The sequence below is a fragment of the Chamaea fasciata genome, unplaced genomic scaffold (assembly GCF_029207755.1).
Source record: "Chamaea fasciata isolate MVZ Bird 193981 ecotype frontalis unplaced genomic scaffold, bChaFas1.0.hap1 SCAF_23, whole genome shotgun sequence".
Classification (NCBI taxonomy): Eukaryota; Metazoa; Chordata; class Aves; order Passeriformes; family Sylviidae; genus Chamaea; species Chamaea fasciata.
This window is the reverse complement of record NW_027094108.1, coordinates 6,340,655-6,362,568: the sequence shown is the minus strand read 5'-3', so window position 1 is coordinate 6,362,568 and position 21,914 is coordinate 6,340,655. Positions and strand designations below refer to the sequence as shown.

The window sequence follows — 21,914 nt, the reverse complement described above, 5'->3', positions numbered from 1 at the left end:
TGACACATGGGAAAAAGCGGAACCGACTTTGCTAAGGGAGCAACGTTCTACTCGCTTGCTATTTTCACACAGGTTGCTCTTTCCAATTTGGAGTTTCAGCACAAAATATTCCAGAGGAAAATTAACTCAGAGCACTGGGTGTGACCCCAAGCGAGGGATGCTGAGGTTCGAGCAGGCTGGGAAAACACTTGTTCCGAGGGAAAACCTGATTTACAAGTGGCAGCAAAGTCCCTGGAGAAGCACTCCATGCCCCAAGGTAGAACTACCTGAAATGCCATCTGACACACCAGAAGGAGCAGGAAGATACAGGGAAAAGCAGGGAGGAGAGAGCATTAAGGGGAAAAAGAACACTGTAGGATTGGAAGGTAGAAGAACAATTGTCTGGTCTGGTGGTGATAAATAACATCCCCCTCCCCACAGCCACCCTCATAAGGCTTGGAGGGAACAGAAGTGGGATAAGAAGGCACAAGGAAGGAACAAAGCAGAGAGGAGTCTGTCAAATAAGCAACAGTTATGCTGTGTATAGCAAAAATCTGCAAACCACCTCATCTTTACATTTGCTAAACCATCTGCCATGCAATGACCAGAATGTAAAGAAGCAAATGTCACTTGGAAAACAAAAAAAACCCCAGTCACCAGAAGCCACACCATGTGTTCTGTCTCTCTGACACACACTCATTCGTGCAGAGAAAAGGATGCCATACTAACCGGTCCAGGGTGGTTAGGGACTCAGTGTCTGAACTTTGGGGGAGCAAAGAAAAAGGAAAAAAAAAAAAAAAATGTGTAAAGCTCACAGAAAAACTCCCTAGAACACATTCTAAGCAAAAGGCAAATTAAATGGGGAAATCAGGAAGCCAGGGGAGCGTCAGTCTAAGCAGGGTCTTTCTACCTGGGCAGCACACACTGGTCTGGAGCAAAACAAAGACAGAGATGAGCCAGGTCACCTCACACAGAGAAGCCAAGCACCACTTAAAGCACCACCCAGGCTTACATTCAAGTGCAAACACCACACTTGGATAGAAAAGCTGCCTCCTGCCTGCCTTTAGCTGTTCCTACTCCAGAGGCCCTTCAGAAGGTAACACCAAATAGGAAGAATAACTTCCTTATATCTGAATTTTTAGAATATAATCCCACTGCTCTGGAAAACTAGAGAGCATGTCCGTGCCGAGGGGGACATCTTGTGGGGATGTCACAGCAGAGGAGGGAAGGAAAAGGAAAATTAACGCAGGAAAAAAATCCCATGAACTGTTGGACAAAATATTAAAGGATGGCTGAACAGGTCCTTCAACTGGGCCTAACTGGCACTTCAAGCCTTGAGCTTTTACCTGAGAATTTCAGACAGACAAACAGTTCGTGTAAACTCTGAAATGCTCATCTTTCACCAGTACCAGTTCCTCTTTGAGCTGTTCCCCTCCTGTCCTTGCTGCTTTTACAACCCTTATGATACAGACTGTATGAGCTCAAAGGAAAACAGAGCGTGGATATAAGAAAGAACACAAGTTCTGTTCATTCACTAAATTTACGTCCAGGTCACCCTTGGGGTTTTGCTCTCAGCAGGGTTATGGGGGAAACCCAACACCTTCCCCAGCACTACAGCTCTGCCTGAGGCACGTGGGCTACAAGGTAAGTTGGCGGGAGCCACAAACCTAAAGCAGGGTCACACAAAGCCCTCCTCAACACTGATCTCAGCTTCAAAGAGGCCTGACCTTTTTGAGCTCCAGAGACCAAAATAGGGCCAGCTTGAAATGAGAGAATGTACCAAGGCGGCAGAAATTGCTTTGAGCTCCTCGAGACTGCTGAAACATGAACTAGACAGCACAAGCAAGCACACAGATCTACCCATCTACTGCACCAGATCAACCAAGAGCCACCACAAACCCTCCTAGCAAGATAATCACTGTTTTCAGTTGTTGCTGTGTAAGGCAGTGAGAACAACTCACTAATTCCCTCTAGTTCTCCAGGTTAGGAAATGCACACAAGTGCACCCAAGTGCCTGCCACAACAACAACCCACTTCCAAGGAGAAATAAGGGAAGGAGTGTATAAATACCTCTCCAGGACAGTCCCACTGGCAGCAGCAGGGGCAGCTGACTCGGTGTCCCCAGTGCCATTCCCTTGGTTGAGGTTTGGGGGACAAACGTTGCTCACGGAAGCAGACGGGAAGTCCTCGGGGGGCTCGTCAGGCCAGCCAAACTGCTCTTTGGTTTTGCCATAAATTTTAATGGAATCCATCATGGTGACTCCAGCAGGATCCACAGAAGCCCCAACTGTGGTGATGAGAGAAATTTCTTAATAAAAGAAAACTGTTGCTTGAGGATACAAACCAGCCTCATTTCACAGGGCCAGGACAGCAATTACACTGTCATTCCTACACAGCCACTGACAATGCCATCACCTTTGCAAGGCCATTTTCCTTCTCTTGCCTCAGCACAAAATCATTGAGACGAACTATTGAACATTCACTCACAGCAGCAAGAAACTGGGCCATAAATAAAGTTACTACATGTTCAGGGTTCCCTCCCTCCGACTGTTTTTTAGCACGAACGGATATTACAAAGTCCCTGTTGTGAGGTGAAGCAGCTTCATCCCACCCAAACAAATCCATCGGTTGGTCAGAGCAGGGAGTGCACAAAGCCTTACTGAAGATGGTGAGTTTCTTGTCAGCCTGCAGGGCCTCCTCCCGGGTGAAGGGGAAGTCGAACCAGCGGGCGCGGGTCATGTTGAGCTGCATGGTGCGGCCGAAGATCTCCAGGTAGGAGGGAGCTCGCTCGATGGCCTGGGTGCCGATCTGGATCCGCATGCCCGTCATCACCATCGTGCTGTTGTTGTTGGTCACCTCGATGGTGAAACCCCCAGGCTGCAGAGAGCAAATGACAGCTCAAAATTTCCCTCTGAAGCCAAGGGCTCTGTTCACTATTTCCTGAATTACAGTATTTGCACGGGGTCGTTTGAATAAAGCAGACTCCTTAAGGCAACGGATGGCATCAACAGGAACAGTAACGTCACCCAGACTGCCCCACTCACCTTCGTGTTGGCCACGTACATGCCCGTGGAATTGAGCCGGTGCTTTATCTGCTGGGCATTGTACACCTGCAGCAGGTCATTGCCTCCAAACTCCACATCTGTGAGCTGCTGGTTGTGCTCAAAGAAGTCAATGGGGAAGTTCACCTGGCTGGATGTGCGGGTTGCTAGAAGGGGAAAGAGATCTTTATGACAAAAGACATTCTAAACAGGCAAAGCTGTGATCAAAAACCTGCAGAAACAACTTGAACTCGCCTCCTTTGGGAAGTATTTCTATATACACCTATGGAAACATTTTACCCACTTAGCCAGTACTTAGATAATTGTCAGAATGAGTGCTGTCAGTATTTAGATGATGCTGATCAATCTTGACAGCTCCATTAGTTACAAAGGTCACGTGAGGAGCCCTTACTGATGGCAGCTGCCTTGCGCTTGCGGACGGGTTTCATGATGCTGATGACGCTGCTGGGCTGCAGAGAGGGCTGCAGCCAGTAGGACGTGTTCTCCACGTTGGCCATGTAGATCCTCAGGCTGCCATCCTCACACAGCAGGATCATGGTGGTCCTCTGCTGCTCGTTGCAGGCCGTGTGACGAATGGCCACCATGTCCTGGATCTGCAAGGCAAGGCAAGGCAAGGGCTTGGCAACTCCTGCTTGGAGGAACGAACTCTTTGTATTAGAAAAGCTGCCAAGAACAGAGATCTGGTTGACAGAACAACAAGAAACCAAATTTTAAGAGTCAAAATTAGAGGGAACTCTGACTGACCTTTGCTTTGGCTGGCAAGGTCTTAATCTCCTGGATGAGGAAGGTGTCTGGCTTCACCATCACCACCAGTGGGACACCCGTGGTCTGCTGGACACAGCACACCAGGCCAGGGTGGTTCATCACCTCAGACCACTGACACAGGGCTGGAGAAGTCTTACTGCCACCATTGGAACTGCAAGAGACAGAGAGCTTAATGACATTCATTTAAGGAGCAGCAGCACAAGCAAAACCACACAAATTTCATTGTGTTCAAATCAGTTAAAGCTTTGTCCTGAGCAGGGATTCAAGCACTGCACCAATGAACAGTGTTTGGTTTACAGGTGAGAAACCTGACACAGTCACCAGTGTGCAGAAGCCATGAGCATCCCAGTCCTCACCCTTGATCCCTACCCTGCAAACTCGATGAAAAACTGGCTTAGTGTTGCATTTTATGCCCCACATCATGGAGGTAATTTATAAATGGCTTTCAGCAATGTTTTTATCTGAATGGATGAACAGTTTCCCATTTCAACACACCTAGCAGCAACAAGCAAAGGCCAATGCAGGAGAATCAGTGTCTGCTCACTGGAAAAAGTATAAACAGAGCTGCAACAGGACTAAGCCAAACTCGACTGGAGTTCAGGAGCTCTTGGAAGCTGACCTCCTTCAGAGCCAACTCGTGACAGTGGCTTTGTGCCAGGCCAGTGAAGAGTTTGTGGCCCGAGTGCCCAGCACTGTGTATCACAAAACACAACAGAACTGTCTTTTTCTTGCCACATTCATAAAGTAAGAGGTTGGTTTTCCCCAAGGGAGTCTGAAAATCAGCCTTAACATGCACAATGCACAAGGTCCACTGCAGCAGTGGTGCTGAAAGGAAACAAAGGCTTCCTGCTCGGCCGCCTCGGCGAGGGCGGGTAATCCCATCGGTTCCAGCGGCTGCACCTCGAGCAGCTCACTCTGTGCAGCTCCACTGCTCTCCAGACACCCTTCTGCTCTGAAATGGACAAAATGCATGCCTGGCCCACTGCTGAAACAGCCACCTTTGGTTTCTAATCATCCTGCAACTGAGCTGGAAGGGACCCACAAGGATCATCCAAGTCCGTTAGGACAGAAGGACCATGAAAAGTAGCAAGGAATCATCAGCCAACAGGGAATTCTCACCACAAGGTTTGGCCATTCAGAGCTGGGATGTTTAATAATAACCAATACTTATTATAAAATAAAAAAAAAGACGTAAAAATGCAGGGAGTGTCCCCCAGGACCCTCACCTCTTGATGTTAATTGGGAAGAGCCGCTGCACTTCCAGGCTGGCCCGGCTGATGGTGGCTGCGAAGGATTTGCCTTGGCAGTAGCTGAAGAACAACATCTGCAGCACGTGGGAGTAATAGACTGACACCCCTCCTCCTGCCACCTGGCCATTGCTGTCCTGGGGGGATCCAGAGAAATGCCAACATTTAACATAAACACAAATATCCCCAAACACTCTGTCAGGCTTTTAAATTTACGATGGAATTATTCCCAAAGCCGTCCCTCCTCCCCAGCAGTGAGAGAACGGAGCCCTAAATTACAATTTTCTAAGCTGAACTCCTGGGTGAACTCATCCATCAGACACTTCAAAGGCTCTGGGAGGGGATGCTGAGCCTGCACACCCGGAGGCTGTAGGTAACACCCTGAGCTCCCGCAGCTGTGAGCCTCAGTGCTGTGTGACAGTGTCACACGGAGCATTCCCTGTATGCCCAGCTCACAAAAGACCTTCCTCAGGGCCTCCTTCCCCTATTCCTGTTTTGAAGCAGGCTGGGGTAAAAACACTGGAGAGATTTTAAAGGTCACCCTCAAGACTAGAAACAAAGGCTGACTGTAGCTCTCCAGCCCCAGCCATGGTGATTTATCCCTTCTGCTCCTGCACCTTTGGAGTGCCTTGCTCTGAGAGCAGCACTGCTCTGAAGCCATCTCCCTGCTGAGAAATCCTGCTGGGCATGACTTCAGAGCCAGCCATGGAAAACATGCTCCATTTTCTAGATGAAAGGATCAAGGGGTTTAATGTTCACCCCCACCTCCTTTTACAGTAAGGATATTTCTCTCTTTAGAGGAATAAGAAAGCTCCTTGATCTAGATCAGGGGGCTTAAAAGGAAAAGGGAAAAAAAGAAGGAAACTTCTGCCTTCAAGTGGAAGAAGTAAAAACAGAGAGAAAGGGAAGTCACCAGCACCTTCAGGTCCTCGTGGTTGACTTCAAGCACGTTGGTGACATAGAAGGGCCCGTGCTGGGCACTGCTGGCCTCCTCCATGAGCTGTGTGTAGATGTAGCCAGCAGAGGACATGATCACAATGATGTTCTTCCCCTCCTCGTTGAACAGGAAGGTGACATCCCTGATTTTGGAACTTGGTAGGAGGAAGTAAAAAGTTGGACTCAAGGCATCTACTGAGAGGTCATAAATCTGTGGGAAGAACCAAGGAAATAATTAACTACAATGATTATCAAGGCAGTAATTAACTGCTATGATACAAAACAATGCAAATGAACAAGTGCTGAGATGAGGGAATCCCTCTGAGATGTCACAGTTCGGGGCTTTTTTTTCTCTTTGAGCTCTTTGGGTTTGCTTTTCCTTGCAAAAACAGCCCAAACATCCCAAATTTATACTTCCAGTTTATTTCCCAGAATATTATCACATTCTCCCACATGCAACTCCCTGAGGATCCAGACTCTGATGTCTGACAGAAGCTGTATCATCAGTAGCTCATGGCCAGACATACCTTCACAAAGTCTGCAGTGACAATGGCCAGCTCTGTTTGAGATCCTGGCAGCCACACGGCTTTGATGATGAAATTCCCAGTGGCCAGCTGGGGATGAAGCACCAAATGATCAGAGACTGATCCAGAGCTGCTGAATGTTAACACATGGCAATCCTGGAGTAATGAAAAAAATAGGTTAAGTATTAAAACGAAGTGTTTATAAATATTTGAAGCCAACAATGGAGTTACATGTCAGCATTTCTCTTACAGTAAATAACGATTCAGAGAACCTAAATCACAATTTCCTGCACTGAAGTTAAATGACACGAAGGTCTGAAAAGAAAAAACTATGGAGTGCAGCTTTTGCTCAGCTAAATAACACATCTGCAGATTCTGCACTGGGAAAGCTGAATCTAAATTTGGGAGAATACAAAAAGGAGGAGTCCTTGCCAAAGAACACTAATTGTTACAGACTAGTTTTAGCACACTAAGTTTGACATGACTAAACCTTGGCTCTTGTCTTAAAACACAATCAGCCTAAATACACTAAGAAATACTATTTCGAGGCACTGTCTCATTAATTAAATTGTCCATACAGGTCCTGCTTCTTTGACCTCATCTATCTAGCAGGAAAGTGAACCAGAAGCTGAATTAGTGACAGAACTTTGGAGGCAGCTCCGTGCTAACTCCTCAGAGAAAACGAAGACAGCTGGCTTTGAGCTGATGTTTGCAGCTCCCTGGAAAAGGGTTTGGCAGGCACTTACCTTCAGCCCACACACAGCCAGGTAGTCTTCCTTGCAGGGATTCCCAGTCAGGCTCAGCACTGTGAACGGGACGGGTGCGGATGCCAGGCGGGTGAGGGTCAGTTTCCTTTTGCTGGAGTCGGCTTGTTTCAGCAGGGCTGAGAGCTGGAGCACTGTGATCTGCACCACACAATGAACTCAGTTATCTGACTGTAACTGAGGGGAGTCAGGCATTTCAGTTCCAGATCCCAGTTACAGAATCAGAACCACACAATGAACTCAGTTATCTGACTGTAACTGAGGGGAGTCAGGCATTTCAGTTCCAGATCCCAGTTACAGCATCAGAACCACACAATGAACTCAGTTATCTGACTCTAACTGAGGGGAGTCCGGCATTTCAGTTCCAGATCCCAGTTCCAGAATCAGACCCACAGAATCATCGAGGCTGGAGGGGATCCATGAGATCACTGAGTCCAACCATCACACCAACACCACCATAATCATCCCTAAACCACATTCCCAAGTGCCATGTCCCGACAGCTCTTGAACACCTCCAGAGTTGGTGACTCCACCACCTCTCTGGGCAATTTATTCCAATGTCTGACCACTCCTGCAGACAATTTTTTGTTTATAGTAACTAATTTGACCTTTCCTTGGTGCACCTTAAGGCCATTTCCTTTTGTCCTTTCACTGAGTCATGGACCACCACCCGACTCCAACCTCCTTTCAGGTGGCTGCAGCGAGGTGGGTGATGGCAGTGAGCTGTTCTCAGTGTTCCTGCTGCAGAAACTCTTTTCCCTGTGCGAGGTTCCTCTGAGCTATGCAACACTGCACACCAGATCTCAAGACAGGCAGAACAAACCATAGTCCTGCCTGTTCCTTAGCACTGTTCCATTTCCCTGGGAACCCACTGCATCCAGCACTGTTCCAATTTCCCTTGGGACCCCAGCAGATCCAGCACTGTCCCATCTCCCCAGGGACCCAGGGATCCAGCACTGTCCCATTTCCCTGGGAACCCAGAGATCCAGCACTGTCCCATTTCCCTGGGAACCCAGGGATCCAGCACTGTCCCATTTCCCTGGGGGCCCACCTTGCCCTTCTCGTGGCTGACAGCCAGGTGCTGGCGGCGGCCGTGGGGCGAGGACAGCACGCACATGGCCACGCGGCGCAGCACGTGCGCACTGATCAGCTGCCGGATGGTCTGGCCCTGGTCCCCGCTGTAGTTCATGCGCACGTTCTCAAAGGCGCCTTCCTGAGAGCCGAGGGTCGGGACCTGAGCCAGGGAAAGCAGCCAAAGGGTGTCACTGGAATGTCTCTGTTTAAAAGCCACTCCCCCCCATTCACACTCGGTTCTTTCCTCTTGTTCCCTACCATCAGCTGATCCGTCATTTCTACTGATTTGTCCAAAGTGTGGAGCTCGTTGAGAGCCTGCTGGGCTCGGCTGCTGCTCCCCATGGCTGAAGCTTGCTGGAAGTTGACCTGGATGGCATCCATCAGGAAAATCAGCATCTCCAGCACCAGAGGTGCAAAGGAGAAGTTGGCCTACAAGAAAGAGATCAGGCAAATGAGGAACAAGATGCTCGTGATGGGAGCTGCGTATCAGCTCTTTTGAAAGCCTGACACCCCCTTATGACCCTCTCATCTCAGCTAATAACCAGCCGAGCCTGCCCAAGATCCTCATCACAAGCCATCCGCTCAGCAGCTGACAATCATACCTGGGACTGCAGCTCCTCTCGGCAGCCCTCCACATTCCTGCACAGGCTGCTCTTTTTGGGCTTTTCCTCGTCAGGACCCTTGCCCTCGCTGATGGTGACCTTGGCCTTCTCAGCCGGGGACGTGCTGGCGTGGCGGATGACGCTCTCGGGCACGCGGGGCTCGCTCTGGAACGCCGATTCCTTCATGGTAGAGCTCATCCCACTGCTGGGAGTTCTCTTCACCAATGCCTGGGAATGACAGAGGAATGCTAAAATCCCAAACCAGGCTCAACCTGGCTACTGAGGAAGTGAACAGAGAAGGTATGAGCGGCAATTAGAGCGCAATTCTAAAGAAATAACATCCTGCATGTGACTCTCCACACAAGGATTAAAACATTTCCATATTTAAGATATAATTATTTCATTTGCTGTTAGTGGTAAACATAGGAAAAGGTGTTCTTTGCAATGCAGCAAATTCCTTAAAGGCAGGTGAAAGCCCACGAGTCACTAGGACACAGATTTATGCTCTTATTTGGTGCAAAAAAAAAATAGTTTCCAGGCAAGCTGTAAATTCCAAGGGTTCATTATAAAGTCAAGGCCTTCAAGTCTTAGCACTCCTGCACACTCAAATCCTGACATAACTTACTGCAGAACAGAAAATTGCAAAGGACTTGAAAATCTGAAGACATAAAGAATTTACCAGGCAGCTGCCATCCTCCTTGGCTCCACAGTCACAGAAGAAGGATCCGTACTTGGCGTAAGAAATCTCATGATCCTTGTGACAAACTTTAGCACAAACTGTGCAAACACCAACCCCATCAACCATCTTGCAAGTGTGACAGTGGTACCTGCCCAAAATAAGCCAGGTGAGTTTTGACAGGCAGTGCCTTGAGGCTCACAAGCTACACTGGTTTCCTTCCCAATGGCCAGAAATATCAGGCTGAAACTCTGAACACAAGCTTGAGGTTCTTACCAGTGTTGATTCATGAATTCTTTCTGGGTGATGGTGAAGGTACAGAGTTTATTACAGAGAGAATCTTCATCCTATCCAGAACAAAATTGTTTTAGAAAGGTGTCATAACTGCAGCTACAGTGAAGTCCATGTACAGAATAAATTCCCCAGACACCAAATGCGCATTTTAAGAAGAGCAAATTTTAGCAACACTGAGCTAGAAGGCAGCTGGTATCAAACCACATGGAGAGGAGATGGTGACACATTGTAGTAACTGGAAAAGTTTAACAGGAGAAAGAAACAGTATCAAAAACGGTGATACAAAAAAACCCCCCAAAACATTCTAACAGCTCTTTTTCACCACCCAAGAGCACTTAAAGAATTAATCTAAGTCGCTTGCTGATACAAAAACTAGTAATCGCTAACCAACCAGTAAGAACAACCCCATTTTATCCCATTTCTTCCCTTTTTTAATTGAAAAAAATAAATATTTAATTTTTGCTGACATTACAAAGTCAACACATCTAGGCAGGAATGACAGATCCTCTCCTCCAGACCTGACACGTAGGGTCCTTCCCTCAGTTTCTCACCAGAAACAAACACAGAATCTCAATTTCCAAGCCGAGTGATTTGGGAGGTGCAAAATAAACCCTCCTGTTCTTTGCAGCATTCACTGTGCCCGCTGCCTACCGAGTCCTCAGCCTGCGAGTCCTCCTCCTCCACGGCCAGCTCCTCCACCCAGTCGGAGTCCACCTCGATGGCGCGCTCCTCGCCGTCCACCGAGAGGTGGCTGGGGCCCTGCCCGCTGCTCTGGCTCAGCGCGTTGGTGACATCGGCCAGGTAGGACACGATGTGGCACGTGCACTCCAGGATTGTCACGTGCTGGGGAGCAGAGGGGAAGGAAAATCAGAGGCAATACTCACAGCTCACAGCAGCTGCTACTGGGCATGAACACGGGATAGTCACCCCCTGGCCGAACTGCCTTAAAATTCCCACCATGCAACCGAACCAGGACAGCTGAACTCGTGCCTGGGGTCATTCCTGCAAGTGCAGCACCAGCACAAGGCTTACCTTCCCTTGCATGACGTTGGCATTCATCTTTTCTACCACGTTCTTCTGAGACAGGTATTTCTTGCTGCAACACAGAACGCTGGGAATTACTACAGAGTGGTTCTGGATGGAAGGGATCCTGAAGCTCACCTCATCCCACCCCCTGCCATGGAACACTCCCAGGGATGGGGACTCCAAAACCCCTCACTCCAGCTGACAGCCTTTAGGAAGTATAAACTCAGCCCTGACCACCAGTTTCATGCATTCAGTTTGCTTTAGATTAACGACTGGGAATGTATAAATACAGTAATTAAACCATCCATAGTAAAGGAAAAAAAAGTGATTGTTTGGAACAGATGGGACACAGATCAGCTTCCCTCAGACACTTTATATCCCGAACAACAACCAACCAACCAAGAGAGAATGGAATATCTGTAAACATAAATTTCTGTCACCACCAAAACACCAAAAAAGAAATTAAAAAAACCCCAGAAATGAAGCATCAGCAGTACAGAGTTCACTCTTACCATCTCCCCAGCCAGTCCACAGCAGCACCATGAAGCTGGAGGTGTCCTGCCCCTTGTCCTGCACTGGCCAAAGTTGCCATGACGACCATCAGCTCAGGAAAGCCCGTGCCATCCCCATTGGCCAGCATCTCCGTTGCCATTGGTATCAGAGTGCTGAGCAGAACAGTGCACACGCCTTCCCCCACTTGGCTGAGCAGAAAGAGGAGAGTTTCACACAGGTGCCACAAAGAACCAGCAGCCACTCACAAGGGATTGCTCTAGAGAACAAGAGGGACAGGGAGCACACACAAGACAGGAGCAAGGCTATGCTTTACCTGTTCTCCCGAACAATGTAAGTGGTCAGGAGCTGCAGCAGCTGCCTGTTCTCCTGCACCACGTCCAGCTGGTCCGAGTCCTTGGGCGGGGACATGGTCATCCTGGTCAGCCAGGCCTGCAGCCTCACGGGCTCCACGCAGGCCAGCTGGGCCAGGGAGCCGCAGAGGCGCAGCAGGCTGGGGTTGGGGCTCTTCTCAGCTGAGGGGAAAGTTACTGTCAGTGACAGATGCTCCAAGGAACTGTGAAAATGGCTTTCCTTGAAGCGTGAAGCTGTGACCCCACTCCCTCCCACAGCTTTTCTTCCAAGGACCTTCCAATCTCAGACAATACGAGAACAGTGTGAAGTGGAAAAGGCAGGATGGAGGAGATCCCACTGGCACTTACTCAGCTGGAAGAGCTTGGTGAAGAATTTCAGCACCCTGTTACAGAACTTGGCCGAGAGGTTCTCGTTGGCTGTCGCCATCATGATCTGCACCAGCTCTCCACTGTACAGAGGGGAGAATTAAATCAGCTTTGTAAAAAGCAGCCCATTCCCCTTTTCCACTGGCTCCGCTTCTCCCTGTCCTCATGTTTCAGGCTGGCAGGAGTTTGTGTTAACACTGCTCAGCAACCAAACCAGAGAAACTTTCAGCCAAACAGCAAACTCAACACAGACCAAAACTCAAAAAGGGGCTCCTCAGTAGCATTTCAGTGTTCTCTACATATCTAGCCACAAAAGGGCCTGAACTGGCTCCAAAACAGAAGTCAAGATTTTCTTGCCTATCGTTCCCTTCCATACTAACAAGGTACAGCCAGGCTGCTTTCAATCTAAACTGTTCAACAGGTAAAGAGAAAAACCAGGCAATGGCTGGCTTTCTGATGGAGAAAGCCTTTCCTCCTGTTCCCCTCATACCCAGAACACTGTGGTTGTGCTAGGCTGTTTCTATCACAGCTGTTCTAGGCTGCTGCCAGTACAATTTGTCTTTATGATTCTAAGTCAGGCCAATCCCCCTGCCCCACCCTTAAAATAATCAATCCATGGTCCCACAGAGGCATTAGGAGTATCTGGGATTTTTCAGCTTGGTCCGTAAGTGCCTTATGGAGCAGCATCTTGCAGAAAGCTGCTCTGACACAACAAGCATCCTGCAAGATTCCCCACTGATCACCACTGTGAGGCCTCGCTGAGTGTTTGATTTGGACAAAGATCCACATCCTCTTCCCCCCAGAGTCTCTTCCCACTCTCCTGCACTGCCTGAAGGATATCCTGGCTTTACAGAGCCTGTATTTTCCTGCAAAATGGCATTAACATCACAGTCTACAGTGAAAAGCTAATAGAAAAAGGACAAGAAATTAAGTCTTTGGGCCACAACTTCCATGGTGACTTCACCTTTCTGAAAAGAATTCCTCCATGGCTTTTCTGGCCTGGCTGCTCTCCAGCTGTTTCTCCAGATGCTGCAAACACTCCTCCAAGATGGACTCATCCAGGCCACTGAGGATTAAAAGAGGAATAGATAAGGATCGAATACATGAGGATCAAGTAAGAACATCTAGAAATAATTTCAACAATCACAGCAGTTCTGAGAGGCCAGAAGTGATCTATCTGCCATTACAATTCCCAGAAATTTTCCACCAATTGAAAACAGTTGTTCCTCCAAGAGACAGCAGAAAAACAACTGATGAACAACTTCATAGAAACAGCAACAGATCCACCAAGTTAGAACAAAGGGACACATGATGCTGCAAGGCAAGTCCCAGTCAGAAACCTAAAATAATCCAAACCTTTCAGAGACTTCAAACACAAATTCCTATAAAGAGTTGCTCTTTTTACACTTTAAATCTCTTCCAGTGTTACTCCTCCCCATTCTCTCTTGCTCTCACCCCTACTTCTCAATTTTGGCAATGTGAATAAAATACCTCATATTTATAGTATACAAGTACAGAATGAGCTGATTTTTTCTGTTCCAGACCCAACCCTGCTGTAGCCAATCTCTGCACACAGCTTTGTTACCTGTTTGGGTCAGAGTGATGGGCCAGTATGTTATAGCACCCCGTGATCAACTTCTCATAAACACGGGCCAGGAACTCATCAGACTCTGCCGGGCCCAAGATCCTTTCCAGGGAGTTGCTGCTGATTTCTGCCACACTCTCTGTGCTGGTCTCCAGAAGGAGGGGCAGCAGGGAGTGGATCACCTGGGGTGGGTTCAGATCATCTGACCAGCTTGAAAAGAAAAGGACATGAGTTAATTCTCCGTATGACGTATCACGGCTCATGCCTGCTGGAAACCAGAATTCACATTAAGTGAGGCACAACTCTGGATGGAAGTCAGTGCTGAAAGCCTTTTTGGAAAGGTGGGATAAAAACACTGGCCAATCCATTTTCTCCCTCAGAAGAACAGTCACCCTTTGGAAAATTCTACACGTTATTTTTGCATACATACAGTTACAACATCTGCCTAGACAGTCCCACCGCCATATATTGTGGCTTTGGGGCTTGTCTGCAGTGTCAACAACTACTTTTTAGTTTCAGAGTATTTTAGACTAAGTCCCTGGGAAAAAAAAAATGGCATTTCACTTTTCCTTATACATTAAAAACTTCACACAAGTGAATGATAACAAACCACAAATGAATTAGTTAGATCCGTATTGTGTCAGTTTATATCCTGCTTTCTTCAAGTCCATACTAGACAAACAGGTTTCCCTCAGGGAGCTTGACTTTTGGAGATACCACAGGAAGACAGAAAAACTGTCTGTCCATTCATTTGGTACTTGGAACTGTGAACTGGAAGGTTTAGGTCAGAACCAGCACCAGGTCACTAAATGTTGCACAGACACAGTCTGAAGTCAGCCCTGGAGGACACAGAGCAAAGCACCCAGCAGCGTGTGGAGCGCAGAGTGTAACACAAGGACCGACTTACACGATGAGATCCCCGGTGAGCCTGACCAGGGACAGCAGGGTGTGCTTGAGGGAGGCTGCCAGGGGCAGGCTCTGGCTGCAGAGGGTGCCCAGGTGGGCGGCCTGCACGGCGCTGATGTAGCTTTCTGCAGGGATGGTGTCGTTGGCAAAGGCGTTGCGCTGCGGAGGGACACACACACACACAACATCAGAGCCCTGCATCTGGGCCAGAGCCACACACTGCCCCCATTCCCAGCAACTCCTGCAGCTGCACCCACACCACGTCAGGCCCTGAGTCACTCACCCATGAGCCAATGTTGGGGAACTCGTTGGTGTGGATGTTGTTCCAGGATTCACACAGGGTCTGCACAGCTGATGGCAAGTTCTGGACAAGGGTTGGACCTGCAGTTACACAGAGCAATCAGGCACTGAATAAACTCATAGGTCTACAAGTCAAAATCATCCCCAGGTTTTAAAGAGCATCCCAGCTTCTTTCAGTTCATTAAAACTGCAGAAAACATGGCACAAATACTAATTCACAGAAGTCTTCAGCACACCAACATTTCACAGTTCCCCTTGTTATTCCATGCCACAAGCCCCAATAAGGTTACAAAAACACCTCACTAATCCAGAGGAGCCCACAAGATAATGATCCTTTCAAGGTTTGCCCAACTGTTTCAGCTCGTAGGATACCGAAGAGACTGCAGTGTGCTGCTGGCAGCACAACTCACTCATTTGAACAGAGATCACTTTGGAATTGGTATTGAAATGGGAAGCATTGTGGAAAGATTCTCCTCTGGGGGAGGACCCTGGAGCACAGCCCTGCCCTGGCCCTCACCCAGAGTGTTGGACTTGCAGCGGCCGGAGCCGATGGCCAGCACGGCGGCGTAGCCCCGCAGCTTCTCCTCGGAGGGTTTGCTGTCCGGGCCAGCCTCCTCCGACAGGCTCCGCAGCAAGTAGGATCTGCAGGCACAGGGAGGGGATTTACCTCAGGAATCGGCTCTGCGCTGCAGAACTAAGTGTGTCAGTGGAGTGACAGATGAAACACAAACTTCTGAAGTTCTGCCCCACACTTCATCTCACACCACTAAGGGAGTTCTGGGCTTTTATCCCCTCTAAGCTACTTACCAGGAGAAGTGCCCAAAAAGAAAAAGCTGATTTACTTTTGCTTTCTTCTACACAGGTTCTAACGAGAGTTTAGAAGAATTTAGATTTTTAATGTAAGAATTAAACCCCCCCTTCTTTCTTGATGGTCTGACAGCCTCAGCATTATCCCACAGAAATAACCTTAAGTAGCACTATCTTAGAGGGTGGTTTTATCTTTGGAGGAAAAGCTGGTTTTGCAAACTTGCAAGGAAGCCTTGGAAGATCAGACAAGGAGGCTACTCAGAAACAACAAAGTCCCATGCATAGCTTGAGAAGCTACTTGTTATTCCTCTTATAAAGCAATGGACCCTCTAGAGGACATAAAGTAATTACTCCGGAATGTAAAACTCCCAGGCACTTCTAAGAAAACAACACACAAGATGCAGAGAAAGCCCAAAGCACAGCAGGAAATTGTAGTCCTGCTGGAAATCCCAAGGACTGTACCTGGTAAAAGTAGCGTAAGTGTCAATGAGCTGCAGCGTAGCAGGGAGGAGGTTCTTGGTTATCTCTGAGGACTTGTGAGGATCAGTTTCTGCAGCTAACTTGGAAAAGTGCTCATCTAGAGAAACCTGGATCTTGGAGATTGCAGCATCAAGGGTGTAAATGGATTGTAAACTGGGGACTTCGTGCAGTTGGAGAATGGTTGTGCAGTCGACAGCACAGAAAGAAGAGATCTGAAAATACAGAAGATGGAACAGTAAGTGCAGATCATCCCACAGAAGCAGAAGTTTGTATGTGCAGCTGCACTCCCACACCTCACCTGTCGAGCAAAGTATTCCTCTGCTATTTCCACGTCGTACTTCACTGAGATGCACTTGCTGGAGGTCAGTTCCATGAGAGGAGCAGCATGTTCAGCCTTCATGCCCTGCTTGATAAGGTGATCCTACAAATGCCAAAACCCAGATCCATCTCACTTGAACAGTGCTCTGGAATTAACCAGTTTAGAAGAGACAGGCACAAGTTCCCCCAAAACAAATCCCAGGTGCAGTCAGCACAGAGGGATTGACACTGCCACTGTCACCACCCCAGGGAGCTGAGGCTGTACCTTGATCCACACGACGTAGGATGGGATCTGCAGGCGGGAGGACCAGCGCAGGGTGTGCAGGAGGTCACAGTCACTCATCTCAGGGGTGTTCGTGGCCAAATGGTGCATGTAGCTTTTGGAGGGAGGCAAAATCCCCAGGATCCGCCACAGGATCAGGAAATAGTACTGAAGGGCACAGGCTTCCTAAGCAGAGGAACAGTTGGAAAAATTATTTCAGAAGGACTGCAGTTTCCATCATTACAACTACTGAAATATCTCCTCAGAGAGTCCACACTCCTGCAGATGTGCCAAATCAGATGAACACATTCTGGACTGAGTTTCTGTCACATTAAACAATAAAACATGCAACACAGGAGTGAGAAAAGAAAAAGGAAAAATTACACAATTTTCTCCTGTTTATTTGTGTTCTAGCCACACCTCCTGGAATTACCACGGACTTACAGAAAGTCTGAAGCACATTATGAATTAAAAACTCAAGAGATGCGCAGCCACCGCAAACACTCTGGTTAGTTATGAGATTTTTAAGTTCCTCGTTACTCCAAGCCCAAAATACTTCAGTTAAATACTTTGCTTGAAAATACTAAGTTTGAAAACTTGTTATTCCTCAACACAAGCAGCAAGACAGTCTTACCAGTGCAGTGACATTTTTGTTCTCCCTCCTCCTGAGTGTGTCAAACTGGGAACCAGCAGCCAGTAACGAGGTGAGGGCTGCGTAGAGCTCGTCGTACTTGGTAGCCCTGGAGAAAAGGACCTCACAAACCTGCAGGAGATTACAAATCTTGCTTAGAAAAGCTCTTTAAGCATTCAGAATACCCACAGCCCAAAACCTTGCAAAATAAACTTCAGGGAGAGGTTCTGTTGGGACTGAGCATCAATGGACTGGGGATAAGGAGCAGGCAGGAGAGAGAGCCCATAACACTGATGACAACTAATTTAGTGAGGAAACAAAACCCAGGGAGAACCTGGAGCAAAGTGATGAGAAGAAAATTCTAATGCCACATGCCTTTGTCTGAATCCCAAGCATTCCTGCAAGTACTACAATAGATCTTCACAGACTTTGCACAGTGACTGCCCTGACATCCAACTGGGGGTAAGAAGGAATCTCATGTTATCTTATCTGGCCACTCTTCTTCTCTCCACTTAGTGAAAGATCCCTGGTCCCTCTTTTTAATCAAGTCTTTCCTTCTTGTCTGTTTTCCCTGGCACTTGGCAAACCCCCACGGCCTTCCAGAAAGTCTCTACCAGCAGTACCATACCGTGCTGTCCAGACGGTTCAGATCATCCTCAGAAGCTTCTGGAGACAGGATGCAGTAGAACCTGGGCTGTGGAGCAGACTCTGGAATGTGAGAACAAAAAACCCCTTGAAAGTGGCAGTTTAAACAGGCCACATTGTGTCAAGATTCTCTCCTCCATCCCCACAACCTTCTGCATTGCATGACTACCACCAGATTCCAAGCCAGCTCCATGACACATTATAGGTGCTCTAACCTGTGGTACAGGCAGCCAAAGCTTTCCTACTCCTACAATCCTGGCAAAATAAATACAGACCTATTTTTAATTACTTGTTGCATATTCCTAGAAGAGAACAACCTTGAATTTTGTTTAATAAAACAATTCTTGAATCATTAGGTGTATTTTTACCTATCGCAACTATGGCCATTAAAAGCAGGAAAAGCTGCCCAAACCAAGGCACAGAGAAAGCTCTCATTTATTTATAAAAGCAAATCTTGGAATAAAAAATTCCTTAAATTTTTCTTCTTACCTGATGAACAATGTTTGGTCCAGTTTTCTTCCACTTCTTTAAAGCCATGATAAAGTGGGACAGACGTTCGTCTGCTGCTGTCCTGGGATCCACTCACCCAGCCAATGGGTGGAGTAAGCAAATTATATTGGACCTGAATTAGAAAAAACCAAACAAAAAACCCACCCATGGCATCCTTGTCACTGAGGGACAGGGAGAAAATACCACCCCACAGAGACAGAAACACAGAATAGAAACAGTCCTATTCAGAAGACAACATTAAACTCTTCCGGGGGAAGCCCTGGAGCCTCCCTGGTGGTTTTTATTCTGGACTGAGCAGTTTAAATCCACGGACAAGCTTCCCACAATTGGAAAAGCCAGGCAGAAAGCATCATCTCATCCCATTAATAAGGACAGTGCCAAAAACCTCCAAGGTGAAACACTAAAGCAAGGAAGTACAAAAGGTATTTGTGAAATAAACAGCCAAATACTCAGTATTTTAAAGATATGGTGGGACAGTCATTTTGTCCTTACTAGGATTTATTAAGACACCAGTCACACCAGGAATTTACACTCCAACTGAAGCTGCTGCTGGAACCAGCCAGGATAATTAATCATTCCTTGGACTCTGAAGTTTGGTAACAACATCAAAACTGATTTACTCACAAGGGTCATGGAACGAACACACCAAATGATTGCCCATTACAGATTCCTGCTGGGTGACCAATTCAATACCCAGATGTCAAAATCTTACCTGTTCAAACAGGTACACAGGGGCCTTGGAGTACTGGTGGAGCAGGTAGTCAAACACCAGCAGCAGCCGTGCCACGATGAGAGGCACGGAACACTGCTGGGTCTCCATGTTTGCTGTCAGCTCCACAATGGTCTGGATACAGAGCATCATGATGGACCTGCGGCCCCTCTCTGAGAAATTGTGGAAAATGAGCAGCAGCAGCTGGAGGTGCTCCACATTCAGATCCTCTGTGTCACTGGGGAGAGTCCCCTGCAAGGCGTTTTGCTTCAGGGTGCCCACAAACCTGGCAACAGGAGAGGAAGCTTGTCAAGTTTAGCTTTCCTCTTAGATCCCTCTTTAAAATCTCTTTAACTAGAAGTAATATTTTTCTGCTTACTGTTCTAATACTGGCAATTTCACAAATGTTCACTACATTATGTGTTGGAATGAGATTGTGTGAGCAGTAAAACCTACAGAAATTAAATCAGTGGCAAATATATTTAGTGGAAAACAGGAACAACCATTCAAATGGAGAAGGGGTGATTCAAACCTGTTCCCTGGGAAAGGCTGTTTAGAGCTTTAAACCACCTAAACCAATAATGGCAGAGAGGAACAATCTCAGCACCATCCTAACAGGACCTACCAGAAACCTGCTGAAAGATAAAGAGATTCTCCATCCCTTTTTTCAGCCAGCCTTGGTGCAATTCAGCCTCCTGCCCCCTAACTCCTGACCGCAGGTCTCATTTCCTGGGCTCTGGCTGAAGGAGTCCCCAGCACAGCAGACTGACCCTCTGCTCCTCCCAGCACCACACGGATCCCAGATCAGGGAACACACACACTTGGAACGCTGGGGCCAGAGAATTTCCACTTGACAGGAAATGTGAGAGGTAAGAGGTGACTGATTAACAGCTCAACATAAAATGATCTCACCTTTCCCAGACTTTAAGGCATTCTGGAACGTCAGGATCACCCTGAGCAGTGGCTTTATGCTGCCAAATCAGGAGGAGTCGGGACAGCACCGACAAACTTTGAGGGTGGATGTAGAGAGGCCATGGACCTTCAGAAAAAGGGGCAACTCCCAGCTGCTGGAGAAGTGTGTTCTGGAACAAAACAGGGGCTTGTTGGAAAGAGGCAAGTCCTGTCTGATGCTTTAATTAATTAGAAGTATGATCTGAGCATACAGATGACAAAAAACAGCAAGGCTCTCAGCTTGGCTCACAAAGCAGTGCCTCTCCTGTCTCAGATACAGGGCAGAGCTACTCTGGGACACTCAATGCTGTCACTTTGCCACCTAAACACAACCAAGTGCCAACATCAATGCAGAAAAAAATGGCATTAATGAGCTTTTCTCATTCACTGCAGTATCAGAGCAGGAGAGACTATGCTACTGTGTTCACTATCTGTTAATCTGCAAGAAGAGCCCTTTGACTGATCACAGCAATATTTGCTTCTTTTCAAATGTAGTAAAAAGGCAGACAGATGAAAAGCCCAACTGCTTTTAAAAATTAACAAACAACAGAGTGTTTAAAATACAGTAGAAAGCAGTCCACAAAGTATAGGAGTTGAATTCAGTAATGGGCGGAGCAGGTTCATAACCTCCACGGCCGGGTTAAGTCAGGTCAGCCATGACCCAGCAAAGAGACCTAGAGGCTACAAAGTTAAGACATTAAAGCAAAAGGATTAATTTGATTCTCTCCTGAGAAATTCTAAGGCCGTCTGGCATCAGTCCTGACAGCAGGGCAAATCTGTAGGAATGTGTCTTGATAAACTCATGAATAGAAGCAACTCTCCAAGACAAAATACACAAACTCATTTCCTTCTCAACTTTCATCACCTTCAAAGTGGATTAGTCTGAATTCCAGATGTTAAGTTTACACTGTGCAGGAAGTGCTGGATGACTGCAAAGGTCATTCAAATCACAGGACTCAAAATATTCCAACCTCTTTTTGCAGAATATACTCAGGGCCAAATGGAACAACCAACACACTATTCAAGGGGTGGACATCCCATGTATAGGCATACACAGACACCACCACTTCTTCATTTTATTTATGCATTCAATCCCAGCTCACCTGCAGGGCAGGGGACTGAAGATCTGAGGTCACCAAGGAATGGTTGAAGTGATACAGAGCAGCAGCAAACTCCTCATCTGACGTGCCTGTAAGACAGGGATTGAAAGCCACTTAGTACCTTTGCTCTCCAGTATTTAAAACTTTGACACAAAACTGAAAAAAAAAAGAGCATCTCTGAGCTGTACAGCTCTACCAGAGAGCTGCTTTGCTCACTCACCCTTCAGGCCATCCTTGTCCACCTCCTTGATGATGCTTGCCAGCGTGGCCATGTGCTGCTCTGACAGGGACACGCTCAGGTAGTTGCGGATGAAGTTATTCCTGGAGTTCAGCATAGAAGAAGTGATAAAGTTCAAAATGTTTGAAGCTAGGCTCAAAAACTGAAAAGAAAAGAGAAACACACTATAGAAGCAACAAAGGCAGAAGGACAACATTAAACAAAAACTAAACCACCAGCAAAATAAATCGAGTCCCTTAAACCTCCCCCCACTGCAGTGGAAGAAAGGTGTACTCATGGCAATCCAGCTCCTTG

At 47.4% G+C, this 21,914-nt stretch overlaps 1 protein-coding gene across 3 annotated transcripts in view; it reads right to left on the bottom strand.

The window, feature by feature from the left end:
* Positions 1–21,914, bottom strand: part of UBR4 (ubiquitin protein ligase E3 component n-recognin 4) — an 81,098-nt gene that overhangs the window by 48,258 nt on the left and 10,926 nt on the right. For 2 of the 3 annotated variants that reach the window (XM_066203093.1, XM_066203095.1), the window contains exons 16-50: positions 21,603–21,762; positions 21,386–21,471; positions 20,244–20,413; positions 19,335–19,617; positions 18,602–18,734; positions 18,096–18,175; positions 17,471–17,599; positions 16,840–17,022; positions 16,555–16,677; positions 16,239–16,468; positions 15,487–15,611; positions 14,953–15,050; positions 14,671–14,828; positions 13,764–13,973; positions 13,143–13,244; positions 12,161–12,261; positions 11,776–11,974; positions 11,462–11,650; positions 10,956–11,019; positions 10,575–10,766; positions 9,906–9,976; positions 9,633–9,780; positions 8,954–9,181; positions 8,610–8,780; positions 8,329–8,511; positions 7,260–7,418; positions 6,517–6,669; positions 5,973–6,200; positions 5,033–5,190; positions 3,786–3,957; positions 3,433–3,634; positions 3,024–3,187; positions 2,640–2,856; positions 2,050–2,266; positions 709–741 (exon numbers count right to left, since the gene is read on the bottom strand). In XM_066203093.1, the coding sequence (XP_066059190.1) occupies positions 709–741; positions 2,050–2,266; positions 2,640–2,856; positions 3,024–3,187; positions 3,433–3,634; positions 3,786–3,957; positions 5,033–5,190; positions 5,973–6,200; positions 6,517–6,669; positions 7,260–7,418; positions 8,329–8,511; positions 8,610–8,780; positions 8,954–9,181; positions 9,633–9,780; positions 9,906–9,976; positions 10,575–10,766; positions 10,956–11,019; positions 11,462–11,650; positions 11,776–11,974; positions 12,161–12,261; positions 13,143–13,244; positions 13,764–13,973; positions 14,671–14,828; positions 14,953–15,050; positions 15,487–15,611; positions 16,239–16,468; positions 16,555–16,677; positions 16,840–17,022; positions 17,471–17,599; positions 18,096–18,175; positions 18,602–18,734; positions 19,335–19,617; positions 20,244–20,413; positions 21,386–21,471; positions 21,603–21,762 (5,519 nt within the window). The remainder of the gene's footprint in view (positions 1–708; positions 742–2,049; positions 2,267–2,639; positions 2,857–3,023; positions 3,188–3,432; positions 3,635–3,785; positions 3,958–5,032; positions 5,191–5,972; positions 6,201–6,516; positions 6,670–7,259; positions 7,419–8,328; positions 8,512–8,609; positions 8,781–8,953; positions 9,182–9,632; positions 9,781–9,905; positions 9,977–10,574; positions 10,767–10,955; positions 11,020–11,461; positions 11,651–11,775; positions 11,975–12,160; positions 12,262–13,142; positions 13,245–13,763; positions 13,974–14,670; positions 14,829–14,952; positions 15,051–15,486; positions 15,612–16,238; positions 16,469–16,554; positions 16,678–16,839; positions 17,023–17,470; positions 17,600–18,095; positions 18,176–18,601; positions 18,735–19,334; positions 19,618–20,243; positions 20,414–21,385; positions 21,472–21,602; positions 21,763–21,914) is intronic. The other variant, XM_066203096.1, reaches the window with a different exon arrangement.